Source organism: Thunnus maccoyii, chromosome 20 (assembly GCF_910596095.1).
Source record: "Thunnus maccoyii chromosome 20, fThuMac1.1, whole genome shotgun sequence".
Taxonomy (NCBI): domain Eukaryota; kingdom Metazoa; phylum Chordata; class Actinopteri; order Scombriformes; family Scombridae; genus Thunnus; species Thunnus maccoyii.
Genome location: NC_056552.1, coordinates 7,697,622 through 7,709,761, shown reverse-complemented (window position 1 = coordinate 7,709,761; position 12,140 = coordinate 7,697,622). Strand labels below are relative to the sequence as shown.

At 42.9% G+C, this 12,140-nt stretch overlaps 1 protein-coding gene across 1 annotated transcript in view; it reads right to left on the bottom strand.

Annotated features, from left to right (window-relative positions):
- LOC121887291 (neurabin-2-like) overlaps positions 1–12,140 on the bottom strand; it is a 24,441-nt gene extending 12,301 nt beyond the window's left edge. Inside the window, 3 exon segments of the mRNA XM_042398016.1 lie at positions 10,321–10,969; positions 10,971–11,793; positions 12,054–12,140. Coding sequence (XP_042253950.1) covers positions 10,321–10,969; positions 10,971–11,680 — 1,359 coding nt within the window. The 5' untranslated portion in view covers positions 11,681–11,793; positions 12,054–12,140.

Sequence of the window (12,140 nt, the reverse complement as noted above, 5' to 3'; positions counted from 1 at the left end):
GTTTCACAGCGGTAATTTGTATCAAACACACTGGGGAGAATTAATCAGAACCACTAAAGTTGCTCTCATGAAGACAGAGGCCTCTGTTTCAGGGCCCGACTTCCCACATTCACTCTGGTCTAACAGCATGACAGTTTACATAACCACCTCCAGCATGCTAATGGAGGCCTTCTGCAGCTGCTGCTCACAAGCCTCACACACACACACACACACACACACACACACACACTCAAACACACACACACACAGAGGGAGAGAGAGTAAGCGGAGTCTTTAAAAGCCTCACTTTCAGTCTTCCAAGATGATTATGCATGCACCACCTTGCATGCTCAAGTAGCCACACTAATTCAGCGCTGGACACTCTCCTCTTACACATTCTTTGATTTATTTGATTGAATTTCTGTACTTCTATACTTACTTAATAATCCCTTTTTTTTCCTCTCACTGCTGCAACATTTTAACACCTTTTTTCTTGAGTCTTTCTTTACTTTATTCCGTGCATCTCTCGCACTCTTTCTCGGACGTTTGGCGCGTCCATCTGCGTTACAAAGTAGCATCTCGTAGCTTCAGTGCTACCCTGCAGTCATATAGGCCCCGTCTCCCTGGCAACCCCACAGTAAAGAGCTTGTCAGTTTTGACAGTGCCTTTGAAATGTAACCAGCCCCTCCTCTCTGAGATTTATTCAGTATTATTGTATTTTCATGCATCATTGAACACTGTACAAGCCTCTGCGCCTACTTTTAAGCCTTCCTCACCCATAGGAATAGGGTTTACAATGCTATGGCCGTGAGCCAAATCACTGTCTGTTCACACAAGTGATGATGTGGTCGGATTTTTTTTTCCTCAAACTCTAGCGTAAAAATTACATGCTGCTTTCGAGTTTAGCTCGGGTCAAACTATTCTGTTAATGATGCCATTTTTATAAGTGAATTTCTTTACAATGAATATTATCAACATCAAGGCAAATTCCTTGTATGTGCAAACCTACTTGGCAATAAACCAGTTTCTGATTCTGATAAGGAATTTACTGAAAATCATGTGACTTTAATATTTGGTGCTGAAATGATTAACCAATTCACAGACATAAAATTTAAGTACTTATTTTGACACTTTGGAAAATATGGCTCTGTCCAAAGGTAACAAAATCTTCCTACCGCTAAAGCTCACTAATAATTCACACAATAACTTCCTGTCACACTTCCGGTCACTGTGCCTGCCCAAGAAATAGTCTGGGCATATATAACCACCCATAAAACCACCATGTGACGTTTTTACACTTAGTTTTTTATATAGATTAAACAAACAAGATGTAATTTATTAATTAGTGAGCTATAAAGTTGCTGGTGGGTGGATGTTGCTACCTCCAGAGAGAGCCAGTGCTAGCTGCTCCCCCCTATTTCTGGTCTTTATGCTAAGCTAAGCTAAACTAACCAGCTGCAAGGATTTGAGAGTGGTAATAAGCATATTTGCCAAAATGTTACTATTAACTATTCGTATAACTGACAACAATGTTGATATCAGTCAATTATTAAGTAATTTATCAGGCAAAATTGCCAAGCAGTTACATTTACACTCTAGCCCCTCAAATGTGAGTAACTGTTGCACCTTTTCTGTTTCATATAACAGTAAATTGAATATCTTTAGGGTTTTCAACCGTTGGTGAGCAATTTGAGAACTTTAATGCAGGCTCTAGTAAATTATGATACCATATTTACCATATTTTTTGATATTTTAATAGACTAAATGATTCATTGAAAAAGTAATCAAAAGATTAATGAATGAAAATAACCATTATTCAAACTGCAGTTTCAGTTGACATCAGCACTGAAGTCTAATGGCTTTTGATTTAGGTTACCTTTGTATTTAGAGGGATTAGCAGAATGTGGATTACAGACACACAAAATACACTGTTTGTATCATAAGTAACAGAGCATAAAACAACAACAGTGCATCACAAGCCTGCATGCCCAGTGTGACGCTCTCACGTGGCGCCGCTCCACTCCTTGAGTTTAAAGATCAAGAGGCCACAGCTGGTAGCTTGTGGTGCCCTCATTTTTACGCCCACAACACTGAAGACAATCAAAACGAGGTTCAGCAGCGTTTAACGTGGCACTGGAAAAACACAGCCGTGGTCGGATGTGTGTCGTGACCCGCAGCCCTGGGGCAAGTTTCGGGAGCGGTGCCGTGATGCAGACCAGGCTACAATCATGTATGACATACAGTAGAATTAACACTTTCACTTTCCAAAGAAGATTTTCTCCCTTCTTCTGTGAGATAATTCCACGCAGGGCAGACACACTAATGGGATCCCGCATGATGCAACCTCTCACCCCAACCTGACCTAAGTATGCAGAGTAGTAGATGAACTCCTTGAACAGTGAGGTGGCTATCTTTGGAAGACAAACATTGGGATTAAAGGCAGGGCGGTGGGGGTGGGCAGGGCTGGAGAAGGACGCTGTTCCAGTTGTGGCAGATAGTAGGTCAGAGGAGCTAACAGATGGCCAGGAAACTCCCTTCCTCCCTCCCTCTGCTACTAGCTGCCTGGGATGTCCTACAAAAGCTCTGTGGGCAGCTAGCTAGAGCCACTCACCAGCTAACAGATTGTGTTTGTGTCTATAAAGAGCACCCACTTGGGACTGTAAAAGGTATTTAAAAAAGCCAGTAAGTGACAACTACCATTTTACAATGCAGTTGTCGTGACAGAGAGATGGCTAAATGATAGAGCTGGTCTCAAGGCTTCTGTTCTCCTACAGTGTGGTTCCATCTTGATGGCCCCCTAGCTAGGATGTGATGGACTAAAGCTGTGGTGGTTTTAACTAGGGAGTCAATACACCCACCCCCACCCCCCACAGCCCACAGCAGCATGTCAACTGCTGTGTTTCTTTCCCTCTTGACTCTCCAAAAACAGATCTAATTTTGGATCCAGCCAATAGGATGTGTGTGGGGGTGGTGCCACTGGTTTTTTCACAACAGTTTCCACTCTGTCTCTCCACATTCTGTAGCACCCAACTTTCCATCGTTTTCATTATTCACATAATTCTTGCTGTTGTTCCAACATTTTTCTGGCACGTCAGCTTCTTCCAGCTGCACTGCTATTCTCTGTTTTTACCCATAGACTGTTAATAATTAATAGTAGTAACCATGACATCACCCGCTGGACTCTGCCACTACAGGATTTGAGTCAACCGTGGATTTGATTCGTGCGTGCACGTGCGGATCCGCCATCTTGGACAGCCAGGTATGGCAACACCCCTTGGACAAACCACACGTTGTCACTACAGGATTTGAGTCTGTCACTACACGATCAGAGTGTCAACCGTGGATTTTATGCACATTTTTCACAGAATATGAGTTATTATATAAAAATGTTTGGTTCATGTAGGAACAGAGTAATTAACTCAGTAACCATCTCCATTACATTTCAAAAGATCACATCACACTGTGTGTGTGCGCATGTTTTTTTTTTTATTTGTTTTATTTTTTATATCAATATATGGGGGGGAGCTCAAACAAAGATATTCAAGCACATTACTTAATGAGTACAGTTTTGCATTTTGCCAAAGAATTTGAATATGAACCAAACCTTTTATGTAATAACTCTTATTCTGTGAAAAATACATGTAAAATCCACAGTTGACAGACTCAAATCCTGTAGTGACAACAAGTGATTTGTCCAAGTGGTGTTGCCATACCTATGTGTCCAAGATAGCATTGCCAGACTCAAAACCACGGCTGACTGAAATCCAGTAGTGACAGACTCCCGTTTTGAAGACTCAAGTTTGCATTTTTACAGTCGCCATCTTGAATTTTTGGAGCCAAAAGTGACCATATTTGGACAAGAGGGTGGAGCTGACCCTAATGCTAGCTGCTAGCTGCCAGCTGCTAACTTAGTTAGCACGGTGCATTTACAGTCTATGGTTAACTGTGATAATGCTAATGATAATTCATGCTAGTGAAAAACAGGTTTAAAACCATTAAAACAAAATGTACTTACTGGAAAAAACTGAGCATCTGACTCCCTAGAGGGTCTTTTAGTACAACCAAACGCTGAACAAGACTTTTTAGGCGACCAAAATCTTATTATTAACTTTCATGAACTGAAAACACACTGAAATAGCGACGGCTACGGCTCGCTACAGCTACACCAATACTCTGTGAATCTGGGGTTACGCCATAGTTACGTTACATAACCAATGTTTGTGACAGCACCCATCTGTCACTCAAAGCAGCCACACCCTTAATTATGCATAACTTTAAGCCTTCATAAAATTTAAACAGGTGAGTTATATAAAAATTCACCCCCTGTACAGTTGTCATGAACAGGGAAATTAGCTATAGAGACCAAAACCATTTTTTCTACCAGGCTATAAACATTATTATATTATTTCTGCTGTAAAGTTAGGCATTCTAACATGGGGGTCTATGGGGATTGACTCGCTTTTGGAGCCAGCTTCAAGTTGCCATTTGAGGAACTGCAGTTTTTGGCACTTCGGCGTTGGCTTCATTTTGCAGCCCTGGAGGTTGCTGCCTTGTTTTTACCTTGATTGTGAATTCTGAAGTGAATTAAAGTGATTAACATGCATAAATAAATGGCTGCTCCTACAATCTTAGGGAGTCTCACTGCAATTATAATCCACTATTACATGATATAGCCTGTTAGAGCCAGAATGTATGGGTGATGCTTAATCACACTGTCATAACACATTCGTAGACCCAAAGAAGCCATAATGATTGCACTTTTCCTCTTCAACAGCTCAAAAACACCACCATTAATTACTTTCCCAACCACCACAGGTTACAAATGTCCAGAGCCGAAGTGGCAGGTAATTGCTTCTAAATCCTCCTAAAATTGGGGGTTAATCCAGATCCCAGATGTGCAACACGCAGGCAGAAAATAAGGATGTGGCCCTGGCTGCCATCACGTTGGACCACTCTACCCCAGCCAATAAAATGGATATGATGGGTTTGTCATAGTAACGGTTGCATGGCACCAGAGCCTGTCTATTTTGGCAGGCCAGTCTTTGGTCAGCAGTCATGTTTAGGCTTAGCACTGACCCTGGGGAGAGACACGGCAGCATAATAAGGTCAGCCACAGAGGACTGAATAACGCTATAATATGTGGAATGATACAGCAACTATATAACTATATGATGTTTTATATGTTTATTGTATATCACTGTAAACTTGATATATATTGTTATTCATATTATCTTTTTTACATTGTAGTCATTGTATTTTATAATTTACTATATTTACTATGACTCCTCCAATTCACAATCCTACCTTGTGAATAGGAGGAGGCATTTTATACATTTTCTATGTATTTAATTTTTTTATATGTATATACATGTTAAATTGCTTTGCATATAAGCACGTTGACGTATATACAGGTCGAGGTTATTACAATATATATAGTTTTTTAGTTATTTTGTATAGTTATTATATCTATACCTTCCTCTCTGGCTTTTTTTGTAAGTATATTCTATATTTTTGTTACTGTAAACAAATCCCATGAAAATACCAAAACCAAAAGTCCCAAAACTATTAACAACACTGTTGCACTGGGTGACATCTTCCCTCATTGCCATGAATGGCGACTGAAGTTAATTATTTGTATAGTTTTGCATCTGAAAGTAGTCCCGACAAATGCATGTTTACTCAAATTTGAGTAATGTTTGTTTAAATCTACATGGCCCAGCTGTTAAAGGAAATTATTAACTGTTTTTTATTAAAGATGAAAGTATGTATTTGTAACCTGTTTTTAAAGGATTTGAGTCTTAAGTTGGAACAAATCAGCTTGAGGCTTGTAGCGCCACACACAGGATAGTCTTGAGAGCCGGACTAACACATTGCTGGTTTTAGTCTTGGTATTGACAATAAGAAAAATACAGAATAGCATCATCCTTATCCTTTAATTTCTCATCCCTGGGGATCCATGCAGTATTATCACAACTAGACAAGCTGTAAAACTGAAGATGGAAACCTTCACCGCTCCATACAGGTGCAGCCTCACAGATCACTGTAACCAGCGTCTATTGTTTTGTTTTTTTTCCCAAGCCTGACATGATTATGGCAGACGAGACAAAACCGCTCTCAGACATCATGACCGAGACATTTCATAACACGGCCTGTTGCAGTAACTGTAACTGCAGGCACATCATGCAAATGCGTGCAACCCACCACCACCACTGCAGGACTGAGAAGTGGGGCAGTGTGACCTTGCTGATAATCTGTCTGGTCTCCCACCCCTCCTCACTGTGAGTAATGCACTGTATGAAATACTGCAGGACCGCTGAGTCTAAGTAATAGACAGTTTGAGGATACCTTGACATATGGTGATGCATTACCTCTCCCTGGGTACTTCCTCGATGGCTGACCCGAGCTATAACACAAACCGATGGTTGCATTTTGGCCATTAATGTTCTCTATGTTGCAGTTTGTGACAGTAACCTTAAAAAAAAATGATATTCCTCTGTCTGTTTTTGTCAAAATTCAACACCTTCAGATTATTACTGTATGAGAACAGTCATTGTTTGTGTTAATGACACAGTGTGAAAGAAAATCATAGGTGTTCTTTGAGCAGGCTGGCAGGACTGCTGTTCAGAGTTGCGTAGGTAGCAGAAACCCACAAGAAAGTGTGTGTGTGTGTGTGTGTGACGGTGGTGATGGGGGGGGGTAAAAAGTATTAGAGTAGGCAAGGTGATGAGTGAGCAAGGTGATTCTGGTGCATGAAAAATAAATCTGATTATTTCTAGTTTGGGGGGAACACAGCACAAATCAAATGGAGATTATCTTACGCTTTTTTTAAAAAAAAAGCTCTCCTCTAACAAAAGGATAAATAATTAAAAATCATGGCATGACTACATCATGAAACACAGTAGTATACTGATACTGAACTGATATAACGTGAAGCCAAAACAAACAAGCTCAACGAATAATTAAGACATGAGAGGCCGCTTCCTGTGTTCGGCGAGGAGGTGGCCCTGAAAAGCAAGGCAAGTCTGTGACGATAACAATGCTGCTATTTTTACTAACAGTAGGAGACTGGTGACAAAGAGCGAAAGGGAAAAAAAGAAGGAGCGAGAGAAAAAGTGTCAGGAGGAGCAAACAAAGGGTCTAGTGTGAACTCTACCCGAAGCAGAAATGCTATTTTTGCCAGTTCGAGGAGGACGGAGACAGCTAGACAGACAGACAGTGAGAAGTGTTCGGTGTAAAATCGGGGGACAAAGAAAGACATGCGCCCAGACGTCCAACCGCCATCACCACAACAAGACTTAATTGTGGCCAAAAGCTGAATTGTTGCACAGAGGGGAAATATGCACTAAAAATGGGCACTTCCTGTTTGGGAGAGAAACCAACTGACACTGTGACTTAAGAGCTGGCAGTTATACAGTCGCATGACATTTGAGCTGCATAATAATGCCCCTCCCATTTGACCTCACTACCCCCCCCCCCCTCCTCTTTACTCTCATCCACCCCTGCATCAATCTCCATAACAAAGGCCACACTGATACAGTGTGAAAGGACTCAGTAGGAGGTTATTCTCCGATGATGGCTGCAGGGTCACAACCAAATTTTGCTTTTCATCAAAGCCTATGAGTTACGACTTCTTTATCACACCATACATAATGCTTCCTCCGGGTAGCCATCTTTGATCTCCTGAGGATAAAATAATGTGATAGAAGTCTGTTTTGTTTTTTTTTTTTCTTCCTTTTTCTTCCTGCATTACAATGGCATACTGAGCTCAGACATGATTTATATGGGATTGATGGGATTTTCAGCATGGCGGACACAGTCTGTATGATCCAAACATTGGGTGGATATTAAAGCCTAGTATTGGCTTATCACAGATATAAGAGTATTTGCATATAATTGGCACACACGCTCATAGAAATTACTGTACATAAACGCTTTAAAGGCTGCATTTCTCACTCTTATGTTTCTTCATTCAAGCTTGAAAACATTTATTTGTTTTTATTTACAGATATTATTTAAGATTTAACGGTACCCTGAGGAGTTTTCATGTACTTTCATCGTTTCTCAACAAAACTCATGGTGTCCATCCTTGGCGCGTGTTGAATGCACTTCCTTCCTCATAGAAACATTTGCAAAGCTATGAATATTTCGTAACCCTCACTGTTTGCGTCTTTTTCCACCATCAACTGCCAATCACAAAAATAGTGCATATGAGCGACGGGGACCCTCATAAACACACTATCATATGCCGAAGTTAGAACACAGTTGGTTTCACCTTAGCTATACTGTATTTATTTTGCCTGTGGGTTTCTCTCTAGTTTGAGGTGGATGGGGCTCTGCTGCAAAAATGTGACACCACATATTTCAGTGCAGCCATCAGAATTAAACCACTTCAATTACAATCAGCTGTTAAAGTATCAAAAATGTGATTAAATTGTAACTTAATGATAAATAATAAAATTCAGTTTGGTTGTTTAGTCACAAATGTTAGATTGTAGATTTTTTTGCTTCTCTATGACGCAGAGCAACATAAATAAACAGTAATCAAAGTTTAAAGATTATTAAGAATTTCACACTCAAACTCTGGTAAGCTGCTTCATCAGGAGACTATAGATGTGGACTGATCGGATTTGACTGACAGTGACGACCCAGACTGACAACCCATCAGCTGTCATCAGATTCTGATTTGAATGTTGCTTAATCCCGATTTGTGCAAAGAATTACGTGACATCACATTTTTAACAAGTGAGCCTCAGTCTCTTCAAACCATACGAGCAGAGAGAAACGCAGAAACCTCTGATGTGAAATGACCGAAACAGTTCGAACACTGGCAGAAAATAATGTTTAAATGTAGGACGTCACTCTCACTAAGAGAGCTGATAAAATATGTTTTCAGGATCCACATTTAAACACACATACATACCATCATCTTAGATAGGCTAGTTAGATATTAAAGGAATAGTTTGACATCTTTTGAAATAGCTTTAGAGGAGCTGGTTTTCTGATTTAGTTTTCCTTTAGATGGAGCCAGGCTAGCTGTTTCCTCCTGTTTCCAGTCTTTGTGCTAAGCTAAGCTAACCAACTTCTGGCTGTAGCTTCCTATTTACCATAAAGACATGAGAGTGGCATCAATCTCGTCTAACTTTCAGCAAGAAAGCAAATATGTGTATTTTCTCAAAGCATCAAACTATTCCTTTGAAATTCCCTGTTCAGCTCTAAATCATTTTGCGTCAGTTGATACTCTTTTATAGCCAAATTTGAGTATTTTCTTTATGTTGTTGAAAAAAGGAGAAATCAGCCTATTTGTCATTATCTGTTTGGTTTTTTTTAAAAAACTCTCAGGCTCAGGCTCTATTGAATATGCACAACTGGACAATGTGCAATGATGGGGAGAGAGCACAAGCAACTTTCGACTTGACTGGTCACAATACAGGACAGGAGCCCTTAGTCACTGAAATGGCTTTCTGCGTGAGGGAATGTGTGTGATGCACAATGTCAGGGCCCACTTCAGCTGGCGGAGACAGACCTAAAGGCAGAGCAGAGCAGCGAGACTGAGCTGGAGAGGATCTGATGCTCTTCTTCGGATCATTACACCACCCCCAGACACTAAGAATCAACACTACCTCCTCCTCCTCATATCTCCTCTCTCTCTCTCTCTCTCTCTCTCTCACACACACACATCGGACTGGCCCAAGAGGAGATCACAGTCTTTTTACTCACTTCCTCTATACTCAAACACACAAAAACACTCAGCTCCCCCTACACTGTACGCTGACCTTTCATTGGTCACAGCAGAGTATCCACATCTCTAAAAAAAAAAACAGGTCTAATTATCCTGGCCCTTTCTGTTCCTCTTCCACCAGCAATTATTTACAGAGGCAGCTTCCACTGCATTTCAGATAAGTATCTACATAGTGGCTCTTTTGGGGCCCATGTCAGCTGCACAGTTGGAATGCAGGGCCATCCGTTAGCAACTGGCTACTGTGGAGGGAGGGTGTTAGTAATGTGCAAAGCCCCATGTTGAAACAGGGTAAAATCAAAATGTCAGCATCATTCTGACACCGGTAAAAGCTGAGTGAGTTCATTAAAACAGCTGACAGTGGTGCTGGCTATCACTGTACCGCAGCAGATAAGCTTTAAGGTCAAGTTCAACCATCCTCTCGACACACAGAATGGAAGAAAATTCAAAACACACACCACAATAGGGGCAAAATTACAATTCACAAATCTGCACCGCCTAATTAGACTGTGGGTCTTGTCTGAATGATAACATCTTCATGTTTGCATATCTTGTTTATATTAATTCTATGTGGGTTTTTTTTTTTCCAGTGCATATTTCCTCACCTTGATGGGCTCCATGCTGAAGCGGATCTTCCTCGAAGGGGGCGGGTCCTCTTCAGCAGGCAGCCCAGAAATCTCCACACAGCTGGACTCGGGCTCGTAGCGGTCATCGCCCTCATCTTCCTCTTCATCCACCTGGCTTCCTCCAAAGTCCTCCCCGACCGCGCTGTAGGTACTGATATCCACAGAGTCGCGGCCCGACTGGTCGTCTCTGAGCGTCCTGTCGTCCTCTTCTTCTGCATCCCTCTCCCCGTCCCTCATCTCGCCGCCCTTTGAGCTTTGCTTCTCAGCAGCAGTTTGTCCATTCTCCGCAGAGATGTGGATATCACCTTGCAGTGTTTTGCTGCTGGGCTGCTTGGCGCCAGAGTGTTCCTCAAATGTGACCTCAGCTTTGGCCTCAACACCTGCATCTGAAACAGTCTTTTCTCTCTGCTCGTTTGGCTCCCCTACAGTACTGGAAAATTCACTATATGAAGCACTTTGGCCCCCATTAACGCTTTCAGAAGGGGGAGACACCCTCCCCCTGGGGCCCCTTGGAGGCCCCTCTTGGTCCTTCAGATTGCCTAGTTCTTCCTCCTGGTTGCCTGCTGCAAAGGCACTGACCCTCTTTGTGATTATTTTTGAGTTCAACACACCCACCTTGGTGCTGACCCCCCCTGGAGGGGAGCGGTGGTGTAGAAGAGAGGCGGTGGAGGTTGTTCCGGAGCTCGGCTGCCCGTTCAAACACAGCACTGAGCTGGCTGACTGTTGGGGACACTGCCTCACTGGTGTCCAGGCTGTCAAGGGACTCTGTGCTGCCATTGAAACGAGCCACCACATCCAACCTGCCATCCTGAAAGCCTGAGGCCTTGTCTGTCTTCAGCAGGACTCTGGTGGTGGCCAGCTTCTCCTGCTGCTGTCTCTCCTGCTGCTGCTCGAAGATGCGGCGGGTCTCCTGCAGCTTGGAGTAGCTGGGTGATGAGGCCCGCTGGTGCCCGTTCTCCGGTTTGGTGTCGAACTTGCTGACGCGCTCGGACACGGTGGATCCGAGCTTCAGCAGCGCGCTGTGGTCCACGTTCTCGTTCAGGCTCCCGGCTCTGGGGAGAGAGAGGCGCACCGTTTTGTCGTTGTTCCTGGCGCCTTCCTCTCCCTCTGCATCGGCTGGGGATGTGGTCTGCATCTGCTGAAACATGTTTTTAATACGATGCACGTTGGAGCCGTACCTGCGCCCTCGGGGGCCCTCCTGCATGTCCCCGTTTGCAGAATTGTCTTTGACGGGTTTCAGGGCCTGCATCCCCGCCTCGTACGCGTTTCTGTGCGGGGATGGGCTCCTGAGCGTGGAGCCAGAGCCGGTGCTCTTGGATGTGGATTCGGTCTTCATCATGGTCAGTCAAGCGTCGCAACGGATGCTCAGCGACGGCATGTCTCCTTTCTCAACTCCCGCTGGCAAATCTGTATTATCCACCAGCAGCCGATTCTAGCGAGGTGGCGCCCAGACTAGACCGGCAGATGGGGAGAAACAAAAACAACAGATCGTATTATAGGCCTGCTTGCATCCGCTGCAATTCTCGTCCAATGCAACGGAGAAAGTGAGCACGATGCATCTGTCATTAGCTCGCTTGCAGTTACAACAATGCAAACCTAACCCTCATGGATAATTGCATTAGCAGTGAAAAAATAATAATAATAATATTTGCACAGAAAAGTAGAACAGTAATGAGCCGCGGATTTACCGCAGCTGACGACAGATTGCTTACGTTTAATCCCTTTTTACAGGCAGCATCATTTTGATCTCTTCATTCTGTGAGCTGCAGATTTCTGGTCCTCCTCTCGTAGCGGCAGAG